Source organism: Leishmania infantum, chromosome 33 (assembly GCF_000002875.2).
Source record: "Leishmania infantum JPCM5 genome chromosome 33".
Taxonomy (NCBI): Eukaryota; Euglenozoa; class Kinetoplastea; order Trypanosomatida; family Trypanosomatidae; genus Leishmania; species Leishmania infantum.
Genome location: NC_009417.2, coordinates 136,189 through 153,192, shown reverse-complemented (window position 1 = coordinate 153,192; position 17,004 = coordinate 136,189). Strand labels below are relative to the sequence as shown.

The 17,004-nt window shown below is 62.2% G+C and overlaps 5 protein-coding genes across 5 annotated transcripts; all 5 read left to right on the top strand.

The window, feature by feature from the left end:
* Nucleotides 1-1,011: 1,011 nt before the first annotated feature.
* Nucleotides 1,012-1,662, top strand: LINJ_33_0460 (conserved hypothetical protein; the record flags this gene model as incomplete). Its single annotated transcript, XM_001468090.1, has 1 exon — nucleotides 1,012-1,662. The coding sequence occupies one exon, from the start codon at nucleotides 1,012-1,014 to the stop codon at nucleotides 1,660-1,662; it is 651 nt and encodes a 216-aa protein (XP_001468127.1).
* Nucleotides 1,663-2,522: 860 nt separating this feature from the next.
* On the top strand, nucleotides 2,523-3,185 carry LINJ_33_0450 (conserved hypothetical protein; the record flags this gene model as incomplete). The annotated part of the gene is made up of 1 exon (XM_003392684.1): nucleotides 2,523-3,185. The coding sequence occupies one exon, from the start codon at nucleotides 2,523-2,525 to the stop codon at nucleotides 3,183-3,185; it is 663 nt and encodes a 220-aa protein (XP_003392732.1).
* A 707-nt stretch (nucleotides 3,186-3,892) lies between these two features.
* On the top strand, nucleotides 3,893-7,033 carry LINJ_33_0440 (conserved hypothetical protein; the record flags this gene model as incomplete). Its single annotated transcript, XM_001468089.1, has 1 exon — nucleotides 3,893-7,033. One exon carries the CDS (start codon nucleotides 3,893-3,895, stop codon nucleotides 7,031-7,033), a length of 3,141 nt encoding a protein of 1,046 aa, XP_001468126.1.
* Nucleotides 7,034-7,862: 829 nt separating this feature from the next.
* Nucleotides 7,863-8,162, top strand: LINJ_33_0430 (conserved hypothetical protein; the record flags this gene model as incomplete). Its single annotated transcript, XM_001468088.1, has 1 exon — nucleotides 7,863-8,162. The coding sequence occupies one exon, from the start codon at nucleotides 7,863-7,865 to the stop codon at nucleotides 8,160-8,162; it is 300 nt and encodes a 99-aa protein (XP_001468125.1).
* Nucleotides 8,163-14,168: 6,006 nt separating this feature from the next.
* LINJ_33_0420 (MSH2) lies at nucleotides 14,169-16,988 on the top strand (the record flags this gene model as incomplete). The annotated part of the gene is made up of 1 exon (XM_001468087.1): nucleotides 14,169-16,988. One exon carries the CDS (start codon nucleotides 14,169-14,171, stop codon nucleotides 16,986-16,988), a length of 2,820 nt encoding a protein of 939 aa, XP_001468124.1.
* Between the last annotated feature and the right edge of the window lie 16 nt (nucleotides 16,989-17,004).

Sequence of the window (17,004 nt, the reverse complement as noted above, 5' to 3'; positions counted from 1 at the left end):
CTAGCAGGCCATCTGGCCTCAGTCGAGGGAGGTGGTTTGATTGCAGTCCACTTCGGCTCTCTTTCCCTCTTCTTCTCCTACTCCCTACACTTGTGCCACAACGATCTACGCCGTCGTATCGGTGCGTACAGGGGCTTCTGCCGCCATCGCATGCGTCGATTTGGGTATGTCTGCCATGCGACGATACGTAGCTCCCGCGAACCTACCACCCATCACCGGCGGTTGACAAGGCGAAAGGGTAACGCAGCGGGGCAGATCTGCACGGATGGAGTCGCACAGGACACTGCCCCCCTCCCCCCAAAAAAAAACAGCTGCGAGGGGTCGCGGCAGCCTAAACCACACGCGCCTCTATGGTAGTGTTCATCGCCCACTATGTCGAATGGGGCCCTCCTCGGGCATACCTGCGCCTGCTCATGCGCACACGTCGCTCGAGGAGCTGCCTGAAGTCACAGCGCATCGCCAACGAGCCTACCGTAAGGCACCTCCGAGTCTCCCTCTCTCTTGTGTGTGCTTCGCGCGTGCGCATGCAGTGACCACCACTGCCATCCATTTCTCACTCCCTTTCTCTTCTCTCTTGCCATCTTCTGCCGTGAGAGTGCGCACACCCACGCCCACCCACACCCACAACCACATACACCCCTTCCCCCCTCCCTCACACACGCGTACGCACGTGCTCACAGAAAGAACTGCAGCGTTCACTGGTTTACTCAAGGGACGCCGGCAGGCCGATATAGCAGGACCAAAGACCCCGCGCCTTCCCCGGTCATCCCTAACCCCCCCCCCCCACAAGCGAACGAACAAACGAGGTCAGCCGCTCTTCTGTTTTCCGAGTACTTTGCACGCAGGCACGAAGGCGGGTAGCTCCTGCACTTATCCTCAGGCCATTCACATAAACCCTCATTCCCCCGGCCCTCGCTCCACCGCTATCTGCTCTCCTGGGTGCGCGCATCTGTGTCGTTGGCTTGTCATTCCTTCGCTGTCTCCCCCCTCTCTCTCGCCACGTCGCTGCAGATGCTCGAGAAGGTGGTGCCGATCCCATTCTTGGGCAAAGAGGTGTCCGGCTGGCTCTACCGCACCACGCGGTGGACGCGCGAGCACCCGTACAGGGCGACCGCCATCCTAGCCGCCTGCATCGGTGGCTCCATACTCTACGAAGCTCAGGTGACGCACAAGAATCGCATGCCGTCCCCCAACGTCAACAATCACCTCGAGTATCAGCTAAAGGAGGCGTCGCTGTGGGAGCGGTGGTTTCGCCGTGCCAGCACCACCCAGCAAGACATGAAGGCTGAGGAAGTGGCGGCGCTCGAGAATGCCGGTGACATGCTTACGCCAGAGGAAATAACGCGGCGGCAGCGGTTGTCGCAACGCACCATCGCCGATGCCGAGCGGCTGCTCGCGACAACCACGGACGCTGCAGAACGTCAGTCCTTGGAGAAGGTCATTGAGCGCGAGAAGGAGTTGATGAAGGGTGTCAACAACACCACAATGCTGGTGCGCAGCGGCCAACTGGAAGTGCGTGCCCCACACTGGGAGATTCGCAACAACGAGCGCAACTGGAGCATCCTGTCGCGTGACCAGCAGCAGCAGAAGGACCACTACTGGTATCGCCTCGAGCGCAGCCGCGAGGACGACTTTGCGCGCAACACCTACTCCACGCCCTAAGCGGGTCATGCGAGGAGGGGGAGGGGGAGGTTGATGTGTCTGCGTGCGTTCTTTGTGTGTGCCACCATGAGGTTGCATTTGATGCGGCTGTGGCTGTGTGGTGGCAGCCTCCTTCCTGGCTGCTGCTTCACAGCGCGATAACTCTACAAGCAAGACATAAAAGAAGCACTTGTTTTGTATTGCCGCCGCTTCCTCGGCTCCCTCGGCGAGGGAGGGAGGATGTTAAGGAGCTGTACCGCAAACTCGCCTGCCGCCGCCACCTGCGAGTAGGTGGTGTGTCGCCAATGATAGCAGGGGCCTCAGGTACGTGCCTCTGTCTGTGTGCCTGTTCTCGGTACATCGGCCTCGACCTCCTCTGCTGACCTTTACATCACCACTCACGTCTCCTCCTGTTTCTCGCTGTAGTTACGTTCTTGCCAACGAGGGAGGAACTCAAGTGTTGACGCGCTTCACCGCCACCCATCAGCTTCGGGGGCTTCGCACTTGCCGTGTGTGGCCGCGAACCACCCCCGCTCTTTTACATTTTTTTCCACTTAAACTTTAGCGCGACGCTGCAGGGCGATCGCTCCGCTTCTCACCGAGCTTGCCCGAAGACGTGGAGACTGCATAGCCCGACGATGATTCTCATAACATCCAACTGCGCAAGAGTCGCTGCATTTGCAAGAAAGGCAGCATGCCGCGGCGCTCTCTGTGACCGGCACCGCTGCATAAGCGGGGGCGGTCGCGGGGACTTGTTCACGCGACACGCCAGCGCCTTCAAGCCCCCCGCGTTCGGCGTGCTCCGAGGCCTGACGCACTCCTCCCAGACGACGCACCCACAGACCGGTCAGCTGCGGGCTCGCAAACTCATCCAGCACGCCATGCATGACCGAACGTTGTCGGGCAGCGGTCATCACCGCACCGCCGTCGCAACATGGTCATACCTGCTTCCCTCCCTTCGCCAAAATGTTGAGCAGGCGGTGCCAGATACGTTGTACGAAAAACTGCTCACTGACGAGGTACCGCTTACGCCAGCGGAGTCTCGGCAACTCGCGGACGCGCATCGTCTTCTCCGCTTTGAGCTGCAGAAGCGAATTGGGCTGCTCGAGGACAGCCTGGCAGACGCTGCACTTCCCTATCTGTTGCAGTGGCCCGCGCTCTTCCAGCGTGCGTGGCTGCGCTTGCCCATGGACCAGGGCAGCGCATCGGTGACAGACGCGAAGCGCGATGCCGTCGTCCCGGCCCCGCCATCCTTCGTGCATGCCCCGGCTGCTCTCCCCATCACCGAGTGGGCGCCGACGTTGTCCCCTGCATCGCCCCCCGCGTGCTCGAACGGGCTGATCGGGCGTGGCGCTCTTGTCCCCCGTCTGGCACAACTCACCAGGCACGTGATACGCTGCGTCGAGGAGGACCTGGGCCGGCTTGAGCATGGCTCTGAGCCACGAGAGGACGGGGCACCACGCAGTCGTCGTCAGGTTACCCTTGAGGCGGCGTGGCGAGCACAGTGGGCATCCTTGCTCAGCTGGCACGCTGGTACGTCGTAGTACGGGATGGGGTAAGAGGATAGCGAGGCGATCACTAGGTGCTGCAGGGAGAAGAATGAAAGAGCCGGAGAGTGCACGCCGCCGGCCCGCTTACTCAGGCAAGTGCCAAGGCCGCTTCACTGCGCTTGCCTGGTGTGCACCGGCAGAGGGAAGCTGACGCGCGCATACGCACGCTCCACAGGCCAAGAGCGAAGAGAGATCTGTGAGGCGCGCACGTCTGTGCGTGCCGGAGCTGTGTGGCTCCGTGCTCTGTTTGTTTCTCCTCTGCTCACCTTTGAGTGCCCTCATGTGTTTCGCTGCCTACGAGCCGTGTGCCACGCACGGCGGCGGGCGTCACGCGCGTGTGCCGGTTTGAACAACGGGGAAAAACTCAGGAAAATGAATAACAAAGGAAGCGAAGAATGATCACGAAATAACTGTGCGTCGTGGTGTGTGTGCATGCGCGCCATGCTCGCGTGTGATGCCCTGCGCTCGGGCAGCGATGTGGACGGGCCACGTTCCCGCTCTACCAAAGGGCGATGCTCTGCTGCATCGCGTCGGCTGCTTCAAACCGCCCTCACAATTCTGCACTTCTCTTTTTCCTCTTCCTCCCTCTCTGCTTTGCGCTGTGTGGGCGCCGTCGTTCCGTGACGCAGACAAGCAGGAGAGCAGCTGTCTGCTCGCCTTGTCTTGGCTTTCCGCCTCACCCACGTCGACTGCTAGACCGGATGGCGACCGCGTCGACATATCTTGCGCAGTCTTTTCAGAAGCTGGTGGACGCGGACGCATCCCTGCAACTTCACATACTGGAGCGCGTCTCTGCGCATGTTGCGTTGCATGAGCCCACGGCCGCTATCTCCTCCTCAGCTGGTCCGAAAGCGCCGCTCGTCGATGTGCCTCTATGGTCTCGCCCTGAGGGCTTTCCACCTCTCCCACACAGTGCACATGCAAAGCCGCCGTTGGAGTCTGAGCCACCTCTGCGCTGGGCGCCGGTGGAGATGGTGCTGATGCTGGACGTGTTCGAGGTGGCTCAGCGCCAGCCGAGTGGGTGCCAAGCTCTCTTCCTCACTTCCAGCGTCTGCATTGAGGCTTCCGCCTCTGCGGCGGTGACCGCGTGGCTGAGCTGCTACGTGACGGGTTTCATCGAGGAGCCGCGCACCGAGGGTGCAGTGGAGGCTTCCTGTGCTGGTGCGCGGGTGCGGCGCTTGCCATGGCCGTGGCCCTGGTGCGCGGAGATTCTGCACAGACGGCTGCGGTGTCAGGTGCGGGTTCTTCTTCTGCGTGTACCTAGCCTGTACACTGCCATCACCTCTGGCGCAGGAACACGTGAACCCAGCGAGCGCCTCGGCGACGCGGTCCCAGTGACTCCCGCTATAGCGACTCCATCAGCGCCTCCCTCTGGAGAGGCCGACTCCTTGACAGAGCAGCTTAGTTCCATCGCGCCTCTCTCCACGGAGCTTGGGCAACTGCCCAGCACACGGCTCACGAACACGCGCAGCCTCTGCTGCGCCTATCCGTCTGATCGCTTCCTGGAGTGCTCGCACACGGTGCAAATGATTGGAGTGGTGCACCAGGTCTTCTACGAGGGCCACAGCGCAGCGTTGCCCGCTCCATGGGTGACTGTGCTGCTTCTGCCACTGACAGCCTCTCTTCCTCGTTCCGCGTTTTCCAAGTGCGGCAAAGAGCCCCCCAGGCGTCGGGAGGTCGACTTGAGCCTCCTCGGTGCCCTGCAGCGCAGCGCCGTGGCCGTCATCGGGGGCGTCATTGCGGTGCGTGGGCACACGCAGGTGGCAAGGCGTCGTGCCTGCGCAAGGGCAGAGGCAGCGGCACCGCTTCGCCTCGGTGGAGTAGCGGAGGCGTCGTTGGAGGAGTACATCGTTGCCACCTGGGCGGCGCCCGTGCAGCTTTCAGCCGGAGTTTTACAAACCAACAGTTGCTCGTGGCTGAGCAGGAACTGTGCGGACTCGGTTGTAGAAGAAACAGCAAGTGCTTCTCCGTCAGCCACGATGGCGTCACTAGGTTCCGCGGCGCGGGGGCCTGTGGCGGCGCCACCTCATCACATACGCAGCGCTGCGGAGGGCGCCGATGTCGGCTGTTCGGAACACTGCGAGAATGCGGCGGTGCAATTGACGGTCGCGGAAGAGGAGGCGACTGCGCGCGCTGCTCTGATGTTCTGGGAGGGCGCTCGGCTGGCGCTCGGGATGGAGGCGCCAGGGCAGGCAGAGGACAGGGACAGAGCGACTTGGGTAGCGCGTTTGTTCAGCGCCTCACTCGATTTCCTCGTCGCTTCTCAGCTGGCGCTTGTTTCGGCGCAGATGGCCGATGGTGTGGTGGTGCTTGCCGTGGATGAGGCGGTGCCGGAGTCCCTGCTGACGCGACTTCTGCGGCGGCTCGATCGTGTGGTGCCAGGCGCGACACTCGAGGTGCCGTCCTCGGTTCTAGCGCGCGCCAAGCCGCCGTTTTTTCTCCCCTCGTACCGCATGCAGCGCGTCCCCGCGCCGCCCGCGTGGAGAGCGAACGCGCCAGCATCAGCAGCCTGTGCGGTAGTGGTAACGCCAATGGAATCACCGGCGGCGCGTCGAGCGCGGCACCGTCGCGTATGCGCAGGGACTGCCGTGACTGCTCCGCCACCACCCTGTTACCCGGAGACCCTCCAGGGTGGCGTCCTTACGCACGCAAACGGTCGAACTCTTGTGCTGCAACGCATCGAGGTACTTCCTGCACCGACGCTCAAGCTCCTGCAGGAGGCCCTGCGCGATGAAGCTAGCGACGTGGAAAAGATGGATGCGCCAGTGTTTGGCTCGCATGCGAGCGAGCGCGCCTTCGGCTCTGGTGTCGCGACGTCGCCATGCACAGCGGGACAGCGGCAGGGAGAAGCAGCGCAGACACCGTCCACGAATCTCGCTGGCGCTACCCGTCGTTTGATTCGACGCGAGGGAGGCCAAGCAGTGCAGTACTGCGCCACCCACAGCGCTCTGTGCAGCGTACGACAGGGAGCGTCTCTCATGCAGAAGAGCCAGCTGGTCGAGTTTGCCGAGCGCTGCGACGTTGTCGTGCGCCCGGCGTACGACATGCACCGGCAGACGGCTGCGCTGCAGGGCAGCACCGTGCCCGCTTTTTGCGAGCTGCTTCACTCTCGTGGCGAGGCATGGCTGCGGTTGCTGGGCGCGGCGCTGACGCTTCCTGTGCACAACGCCACCGCTGATGGCTCTTCACCCAACCCTGTCGCCACGTCACCAAGCTGCTCCCCCAACGACACACCGGCGCTGTCGGAGGCGTGCAGCCGGCTCCTCAGCACGTATTTCATGGCCGCCAAGGCACGGTGTGTAGAGGGCGCCGACGCGAGCATGATGAAGACTCTGGTAAAGCTCACCTTGGCACACACGGAGTGGCGCACACGCCTCACGATAGCCCTTCCGAAACGGACAGGGCACCCTACAACAGCCTCCTCTCCGACCCGTGCGGTGACGGCGCTGATCGACGCCGTGGCCGCCGTGGGGCTGTGCGACGCGACGCTGCACTTCTTCACAGCCAAGACGCTCCTCGGTGAGTGCGTGTTTCGCCTTCTTGAGTCCGAGGCGTGGCCCACGTGGGCGCCCGATTACTGCAACGTCCCGCTTCCACAGCGCGCGGATCACGGCTTGGGCGGCGCTTTTGTGCACGGCGAAGGGGGCGGGCCACCCGACTGGCAGCGGCTTTACGCCGAAGTTGCGCATCGCACGTGCCTCGTGCCGGCATCGGTGCACACCACAGAGTCGCCGTCGTCCGCCTTCTCGATCCTGCAGCTGGCTCAGGACTTGCAAGGCCATCTCGAGCGCACGGTGCAGCAAAGCCACCTCGCTCATTCATTGACGGAGGGAGGCGTGTGAGAATGCTGTGCCTGCACGTGCGCGTCTGCCATTGCGACAGTTTCGTTCCGCTCGCCGTAGTGGGCCCTTCTCCTCCAGCCGTTATGGACTGCTGGCTCATGTCGATGCCTGAGCCTCGCGCGTAGCGCCCGTCTTGTTTTCTTTCACTGCTTCATCTGCTCACCTTGATCTGCTAACACTAATACTTCGACAACCGTATGCGATGGCACACTGCTTGGCAGCGGCACCACCACACGCGGTGCTGATATCCTTTCCTTTTACAAACCGCACACAATATGTGCGGGCACTGTAGTGCCTCTCTGTGGTGCCTGCAGTGCTTGAGAGGCAGGCCCGCATGCAGACCGAGGGGAGGAGGAGCAGGTGTGGTGCCACATGTGGACAGGATGCTTCTGCGCTTTTTGTTTTCATGGGTGCGCACAGCCCCTTTTAGCGGCGCCGAGAGAGAGAGAGCAAGCTGCAACCTCAGAGGGCGTGGTTGCCACCGCGTAAGTGAGAGGACACCACCACTGTTCTCCCCCTCTTCTCTTACCGCCGCCTCCGGCGCTCACAGAGGCCACAGCGTCGGTTCTGTGCACACCTTTTATCATCGCGACTACCGCCATGGTCTCTCTCGATCACCAGGCTCCTCTGCTTGATCTCCCATTTCGCGGTGTCGACGCAGAAGTTAGGAGGCAGGGCACCTACTTCACGTGTGCGTGCTTGTGTGCTCGATTCTTGTGTCGTCGCCTTCTACACCTCCCGATCACCCCACCCTCTCCTCCCTGCCAAACCTCACACAGGGGTGCGCTCTCCCGTCACAGTTCTCCACTCGAAGTCTTCCATAGCAAAGATGATGTTTGGTCGCGCGCATGCGCCGCAGAAGGAGTGGGGCAGCATGTACTTCTACGAGAAGCTGCACCACCTCATCGACCACACCTCCAACTTTGTTATCTCAAAGGTGGATTGGTGGCTTCCCTCCGTCGCCGTGGGGATCGCGCTTAGTCTTTTCGTTCTCGGCGGCCCAGAGGCCCTGCCGCAGGCGGCGTCCATCGTGCTGCCCTCCGCCACCCCCGCCGTGACCACTCCTCCGTTCGCCACACCGGATGGGCCGCAGGGCGGTGCGGCTCCGGATGATGACGAGGAGTTTTAGTAGCCCTGACCGCAGGGCCTGCTCAATGAAGCACGAGGGAAAGAAGTGAAACTAGCACAGTACCCCCACACATACCCTCTCCCTCCAGGCGTCCATATGGGGGGGGCGATGTATGCTTCTCTGTATGCGTATGGGCGTGCGTGCGTGAGTCGGTGAGCAGGACTGCACAAAATCGCGTGCTGCCGTGCCGCTTCTTTGAGCGGGCGTGCAGTGGCGCAGAGTTCCCTCGCTGTCGCCGTTTTCATGGCGACTCTCATTTCTTTTTGTCGTTTCTGTGATGAACGCCGCGCTGGTGTGGTGCCCTTTGGTATGCCGTGCGAAATTCGCGAATCGCTGGAGGCTCACAGCACCTCTCGTCTCGCGCGATTGATCTTGTAGGCAGCGGCCTCATTAGGCGCGTCTCACTCGCACTGCATGAACTTCCCTGCCGGGTGTCTATCGTTGCTCCCCTGTGCCCCTTCAGAGCGACGAGCTGCCAGCTCTTGGTGCGCCGGCACATGCTTTTCCACGGGCGCCCTCCGCTCGACACACCGACCCCTGCCAGAGGCGTGCGGGCTCAGGGAAAGGCGGAGTGCCTCATGCTGCTACAGACACATAGCCACGTCCCGCCTGTCGCGGCACATGTGGGCAAGCCGTCCAGAGACCCCCTCTCCCCACGACAGCGGCGCCGCCCTGGAGCAGGCCTGAATACCGGAAAGCTGCGAGCGCTGCATGCAGGCGCTGCCAACCGCAGCGGGCATGGCGTATCGCATCCAGAGAAGGCATTCAGAGGTGAGACGAGCACGACTGATAGACGAAAAAGGCGCGAAGAGATCCGCACGAACCAGCCCCACAGCGCATGTGGGCGAAATGCGCGGCATCTCCTACGTCCGACGGGGTGAGCTGGTGCGGCGCAGGCGCCGGAAACGTGTCGAGAGCACCCCCCCCCCGGGACTACACCATGGCGTCATCGGGGCTGCAATGTGATGGGCCGCCTCACGGCACTACGGGATGCCGCGGCGTGAGGCGACTGGGAGGGTGAAACATGGGACACGCTGGCAGAGTGCGGGGTCTTTGAGGGCCCTGACCCGCGGCTGGCGGACTTCCTCCCTGAGCTCATCCGGCATGCGCCCCGACCACCCCCTGTTGACCGCACGACGGACGCCACCGCCTCCGCCCTGGAGCAGGACGCTGAGTGCGGCTCGCCCGGATCAGGGCATGCAGTCCCGCCAGGGTGCTTATGGAGCCAATCGCGCAGCACGCTTGTCGAGAAGGGGCGAGGAAGGGCGAGAGGTGCGCGTTAGGCGCGCGGCCCCGATTCGATGACAGGACGGTGTGTCCTAGACGTCGAGGATGTAGCCGTGCTGCCGCTGGTGCGGGTGAGCGGCGGCTGCGCATGCGTATGTTCTCGGACCTGCTGCGGGTGTGGAATGGGCGCGTTGCGGGGAGAGAAAAGTTGGAGTGTTGCCGAGCTGCGTCGTTTTCCTTTGATTCTGTTTAATATCTAAAGTGACACTCTTAGCTAAGCGAGGCCAAGTCCCAATGCGTTCGTTTGGGTGCGTGCTTGTGTTTGAGGCTGGAGGCGTGGCTAGAGCAGGCGTTTTTTGGATAGGCCTGTGTGGCGGTTGTCAGGCCACCTGCTCTTCGCGAGGCGCAATCCCTCCTGCCCCCTCCGCCTGTTCGGACTCATGTAACGGCTGCTCGCAGAATCCTCCATTCATCTTCACCTATCATATAAACAAACACAAGCGATACTGCTTTCCCCTCCAAAGGTTGTTGGGCACTCGCGGCACGGCCACGCCGCTGTTCTCCCGCCTTTTGCACGCGTCAGGGCAGCTGTATTGGTGCGCTGCTGTGCGCTCGCAGTCGTGGGGCTCTGCAGCTCGTTTTCTCGTTGTGCAAGCCGACGCCACACAGGCGATTCTCTACACACCCTAACCACACCAGTCATCGGTCCTAATCAGCTCGCCTGCTATCCCTCTTCGCCGCCTCTTCACGGAGCACGAGTCTTGTGGATTGCTGCGTCTTCCACCCTCCTCATTATTTGCTCTGTGCGGTCTTGATTTCGCACGTGCGCAGTCGCTCGATTTCGCAGCGTGAGCCTCGTTCGGTGTCTCGCTTTGTTTTTATCCCTCGCGTGCCACGCGCCGTGATGGCGGACGACGCCTCTCGGTGCGTGGCAGCTCAGGGCCCAGTACACACGCCGACTCTCTCTGGGTGGAGGCGAAGCCGCCCGCCGCTCTCTATCCCTGCCAAATGCGGAGCCACCTCTGGTGGTGACAGGGTGAGGCGCCTACGACCTGGGGCGAGGTGAGAGCGATGTGTCGCTGCTGGTGTCGGATAGCAGGTCCTGGACGGCGTTGCGTCTGAGCGACCTGCGACCGTGGGCACACGTGTGCCATCCACATGATGGGCAGAGTGTCCGCGTCGCTGGAACGCACCCCACCACCCGACCCTCGCACTGCCCGCTGGTGTGGGGAGCCCGAGGCCCCTCGGAGGGGGCTGCATCACGTGGCGACCGGCATGATGTGGGAGCGGCTGTGAGGCGACCTGCGCGATGCGGCGGCGGTGGTGGTCGGGGCTTGAGGCGGAGGCGGTGCTGAGATGACTGGGCCGACGCATTGCTGTACCGCGTGCGCGCACCGCTGCTTCGCAGGGCGGGATGGGGCCTGCGACATGCCGGGGTGGGGTGGCGCTGGAGCTCGTGTTGGACGGCAGAGATCGGGCACATTTTATGAAGGAAAAATGAGGTGCTTTTTTTTCCGTGGAGGGATGTGTGTCTGAGCCGATCGGCAGCCTTTGCCAGCGAATCTCGTTGTAAGGGACTAGAAGATTTGGCAAGGCACCAGTTGCGTGCTGTAACTTTTCGCGGGTGCCGTCTCACTGCTTCATGAAGCCAGGCGCTTAAGGAGGCATACCCATCGTGGCAGTAGTTGTGTTCGCAGTCGTAGTCCTTCTATGAACGGATACACGGCTACTTGTGTTTGTTACCCTACCCGCCTTTCCCGCGTTTCCCGCCCTTGCCACCTCTTCCTCTCTCCCTCTCCCCAAGCCGTCCTAATTTTTCTTCGTTATCGACCGCTTTTCAAGGAAGACCACATGCATCAGCAGCAGCAGGGTGCGGCGCTGTCCAGCTCTCACGATGCGGCGCCCCTGCAGCCGCATCTACCAGATGAAAGTGTTGAGGACAGCACTTCTTCTGTTCGGATCGCGGACGGTGTCTCCGTGATGAGGGCGAACTCTATGAACAGCCTCTTCAGCTTCAGCCCCTCCGGTGATTTTACGTGGTGGTCGGGGACGATTCCGGGACTGCTGGCTTGCTGTGCCCTAGCCTCCATGATTATCATTGGTGTCTGCTCCAGTCAGCGCAGGGCACCGGCGGTGCTGGCGCTCATGAGCGCGCAGCAGTGTTCGTTTCTCTCGTCATTGCAGCCGCCCGTGGCCTACATGGCGTGGATGAATACGTGCGGTGCTGCGCATCGAGGCTATGCCTACCCCTGTATGAGCCAGGTAGACTGCGTCGTGCTGGGACCTCGGTGTGCCCCCCCTAGCGTGCTGCCGCAGCTGCTCTGCGTCAATACCGGTGCACGGGCAGATCATCACCCTGTGTGCGCGTACCCCACTCCATCGCCTACCGATGCACCGAAACATTCTGGATTTTGCACTGAGCCTGGGACGTCGTGCGCAATCTGCGCAGCTGAAACGTGTCGTTCGACAACTACGTTGTCTGGACTGGTGGGGTGTCCGCCGACCTCCGCGTGCAACAGCGACTCGTGGTTGTGCAACCCCCTCTGACCACCACAAGCGTACGTGCTTACCTGCACGGGATGCCATTGACGATGCCCAAACGTCGGAAACGTGGAAACCTAAGAGGAATTACAGCTGGCGATGCTGTTGCAGCCACTGGCTGCCCGGACGCACACGAGCGCGTGCGTGGCGGTAGAACCTCGCCGCCGCACAACCCCCTTCTCCCTCCCTTTACTACATCGCCCCAGTCCTCGCGTGCGCTGTGCGAGTCTCTATACACCTTGCTACGCGTGTTCGTCTACTTGACAGCTCTTCAGCACTGCTCTTGCTTCCTCCCTAGCTGATCCCGTGTGCCGGCGTGTACTTGTGTCCGCGATCGACCTCTCCGCCTGACCCCTCTTCTCCTCGCCACGCCACTCCAGCTTTCAACGCCACATGGGGTGAGGCGAGGGTCAGAGAGCAGCTGCCAAGTGTTCCCGCAGCGCCACGAGGTGAAGAGGGCGTACCAGTGTGCGTGAGTGCGTGCAGTAGCGTTGATGTTGCGTACGGTGCCCGCCCGATGGTGGCTCCTTGGAGATTTGCGAGCGTCTTCTCTCTTGCGCATCGCGCATACCGCATTTTGCTGTCTTTTCGTTTTGCTGTTGTTTTCCATACACGTGTGTGTGTGGGGGGGTTGGGGGGCTCTCCCTGGTGATGACCGGCCACCTCGTCGCGGCGTCTGGGTTCAGTGCCCACTCTTTATGGGCGGGCCAACAGCTCGCAGCCTGCCCTTGGGCACGATAGCGGGCTCTTGGTGTCGGCGGACAGGCCTGTGCCATCTCGTTTCGCTGAAGATGCTTGCTACCATGATGCAGTCCGGGCAAACTGAGAATTGTGTCTATGATTCACCATACATGCGCATCCAACCATTGCTCCCCTGTGCCCCTTCAGAGCGACGAGCTGCCAGCTCTTAGTGCGCCGGCACATGCTTTTCCACGTGCGCCCTCCGCTCGACACACCGACCCCTGCCAGAGGCGTGCGGGCTCAGGGAAAGGCGGAGTGCCTCATGCTGCTACAGACACATAGCCACGTCCCGCCTGTCGCGGCACATGTGGGCAAGCCGTCCAGAGACCCCCTCTCCCCACGACAGCGGCGTCGCCCTGGAGCAGGCCTGAATACCGGAAAGCTGCGAGCGCTGCATGCAGGCGCTGCCAACCGCAGCGGGCATGGCGTATCGCATCCAGAGAAGGCATTCAGAGGTGAGACGAGCACGACTGATAGACGAAAAAGGCGCGAAGAGATCCGCACGAACCAGCCCCACAGCGCATGTGGGCGAAATGCGCGGCATCTCCTACGTCCGACGGGGTGAGCTGGTGCGGCGCAGGCGCCGGAAACGTGTCGAGAGCACCCCCCCCCCCCGGGACTACACCATGGCGTCATCGGGGCTGCAATGTGATGGGCCGCCTCACGGCACTACGGGATGCCGCGGCGTGAGGCGACTGGGAGGGTGAAACATGGGACACGCTGGCAGAGTGCGGGGTCTTTGAGGGCCCTGACCCGCGGCTGGCGGACTTCCTCCCTGAGCTCATCCGGCATGCGCCCCGACCACCCCCTGTTGACCGCACGACGGACGCCACCGCCTCCGCCCTGGAGCAGGACGCTGAGTGCGGCTCGCCCGGATCAGGGCATGCAGTCCCGCCAGGGTGCTTATGGAGCCAATCGCGCAGCACGCTTGTCGAGAAGGGGCGAGGAAGGGCGAGAGGTGCGCGTTAGGCGCGCGGCCCCGATTCGATGACAGGACGGTGTGTCCTAGACGTCGAGGATGTAGCCGTGCTGCCGCTGGTGCGGGTGAGCGGCGGCTGCGCATGCGTATGTTCTCGGACCTGCTGCGGGTGTGGAATGGGCGCATTGAAGGAGGGTAAAAACGAAACGAAAGCGAGTGTGTGGTGTTCGTAGGCTCTGCTGTCTCTCTCCTATTCATCTGCTCCGGCGGTGGGCCTCGCTGCATTTGCGCGTCTTCATCGGTGCCTCCGAAACACCCCTTCATCACCTCTCTCTCTGTAGGACCACTGTATGCGATGAGGCAAAGAAAATTTTGTACGCGCACATGCACCTACGCACGCAGGCATACTCACACACGGTCACTTTTTTAGGCATATCTTCAAATTGCCCTACCACGGAGAGTCCGGCCGCCCAACACGCATAAATCCGACACAAATACAGGCGTAGGCTCTTGTGTGCTCCACCACGCTTGCATACTTGCGATAAAGAGATAACGGGCAAGGCAAACATTCTTATCCGATGACGGACGAGCGCGACGGTGGTGTTGTGCAGGCCTTTCTGGCCCTTGGCGCCGACTCCAGCCAATGCTTTCGCATGTTTTCCAGAGGCTCCAACCCGGGATGTTACGTGCTGGGCTGGTGGGCCACCCTCGTCGCGAAAGAGTACATCAAGTCCACTGCCGTGCTGAAGAAGTGGTCGAGCGGCAACTCGTCCTCCGCCATGGTGGACGTTGTTGTTGTGAATGACGCACTCTGCAAGGAGATCATCCGCGATTGCTTGCTGCGCCGTGGGGTGTCGGTGGAGTACTACGAGCGAGAGACGGCCGGCGGGTCGTACGTGTGCCGCCAGCGCGGCTCGCCAGGGAATATCACCGACTTTGAGGCATCGCTCTTCGAGGTTGAGGAGGCGGAGATTCAACTGCTGGCGAGCGGCTCCCTCGTGTTCGGTGCAACGCAGGACACGGGGACAGCGATTGGCTTTGCGGCGCTGAATAACACTCTGCGGCAGTTGACCTTTGCCGAGTACACGGACACGCCGCAGCTCACCAGCCTGGACGCGCTTGTCGCGCAGACGAACTTGAAGGAGCTTTTGTTGTGTGTGATGTCACCCGCCGCGTCCGCTGGCGCCGAAGCCACCTTCAGCGACGATGACCGAATCACCGCGGTGCGCCGTATATGTGAGCGGTGCGGCGTTCAGCTGAGCGTGCGCTCGCTGCGCGAGATTCAGCAGCTGCAGAAGGAGGAAGCCGCTGCAAAAGGCCTCGAGGCACTGGCAGAGATCCTGCGAGTGCCAGAGGAGCGTCTGTCGCTAGAGCTCTGCCCGATTGCGCGACAAGCCGTGGAGAACATTCTCGGCCGCATTGATGTCATGGACCCGTCGAATCGGCGCGCCTTCTACCTGCGCCGCACCGTTCCGTCCACGTATATGAAGCTGGACAGCGCGGCGATCGAGGCGCTGAACCTGGTGAGCAAGAAGCCGGAGCCGCGCGGCACCCTTCCGACGTCTGTGTTCTCGTGGCTGAACCGCTGTCACACTGGCATGGGCGCGCGTGCGATGCGGCAGTGGCTGCTGCAGCCGCTCCGCTGCGCCGAAGATATCAACCAGCGCCTCACAATGGTGGAACTCTTCGTGGAGAACCCCATTCTACGCGACATGTTCACGACCCAGGTGCTGAAGCGGTGCGGCGACATGGATCGACTTAACCGCAAACTGCAGCGTCGCAGCCTCGCCCTGAAGGACACGCAGGCGTTCCTGGAATTTGTGAATGTCGTCCCTGCTGCTCTACAGGTTCTGGGTACCTACACAGGCCCGCAGTCGAAGCTCTTGAAAGATGAGTACATTGCCCCGATGGAGGATATCAACGACCATATGGCGAACCTGAAGACGCTGATCGAGGCAACGGTGGACTTCAGTGACCGCAATGCGGTCCGCATGAACGCCGCGTTCGACGACGAGCTTCAGGCCCTGCATGAGCAGCTCACGAGCACGCAGCGGCAGATCGACAAGGAGTACGGCCGCGTCCTGAGCAAGTACGGGTGGAATGAGAAGCAGCTCAAGCACGAGTACCACGGTACGTATGGCTACGTCTTTCGTGTCTCGCGCAAGGAGGATCGCCAGCTGCGCAGCACAAAGGAACTTATCACGGTAAGCACGTCCAAGGACGGCGTACGGTTTGTGTCAGAGAAGATGGCGGCCCTCAGCGAGCAGTACCGGCGCATCAGCGACGACTACGAGACACGGCAGATGGACCTCAAGCGCAAGCTTGTGGACACCATCGCCTCCTACCTGCCCGTGCTCGACGATGCCAAGGAGCTGATAGCGACCCTGGACGTCTTCGTGGCCTGGGCTCTCGTGGTGAAGGATTGCCCGCGTCCCATGGTGCGGCCAGCTGTACGCGAGGCCCCTGGCACTGTGGCGTTGGTGAAGCAGGAGGGAACAAGCGCACGCGGCGCAGACGCAGCGCCGCTCCTCTCCTTCAAGCGGCTCCGTCATCCTTTGGTAGAGCTTCGCCAGCCGGGCTACAAGGCCAACCCTCTCCATCTCACCACGCAAACAAACGGACTGCTCATTACCGGACCCAACATGGGCGGCAAGTCCACGTACATGCGCAGCGTCGGTGTCGCGGTGGTGCTGGCGCAAGCGGGCTGCTTTGTACCGGCCGATGCGGCGGAGGTTCAGGTGCGCGACGCTGTCATGTGCCGAGTCGGCGCGACCGATCACTTGGCACAGGGCGTCTCTACGTTTATGGTGGAGATGCTCGAGTCTGCCTCGATTCTCACAGGCGCGACGCAGGATACCCTCGCCATCATCGACGAGCTCGGCCGCGGTACGTCCACGTACGACGGCTTCGGGTTGGCGTGGGCGATTGCCCAGGACGTGGCGGTGCGTGTTCGCGCGACCCTGTTGTTCTCCACACATTTTCACGAGCTGACGCAGCTGCCGCAGCAGTGCAGCGCTCTGCAGAACATGCACTTTGGCGCCGAGGTCGACGAGTCGGCCGGAACGCTGCGCTTCTCCTACACTCTCCAGCCAGGCCCGTGCGGACGCAGTTACGGCCTGTACGTCGCGTCGTTGGCGCACCTGCCAGAGTCCGTGATTGCGTGCGCCAAGGTGAAAGTTGCGGAGTGGGAGACATTTGAAAAAGAGGGCGCCTCCAAGAGCAGTGCTGGAGCGGCGCTCGACGAGGCGGTGGTGCGGAAGGTTTCGGCGTACGCCAAGCGCATCCGTGAGCTGGAACAGCAGGGACCGGGCGACGATCACGACGCGGCGGTGCAGCGGCTAAAGTTAGAGATCCGGCAGGACGCAGATGTCCGCCCGTATCTGTGCGAGGTGGCGTAGTCGGCTATTGACGGGC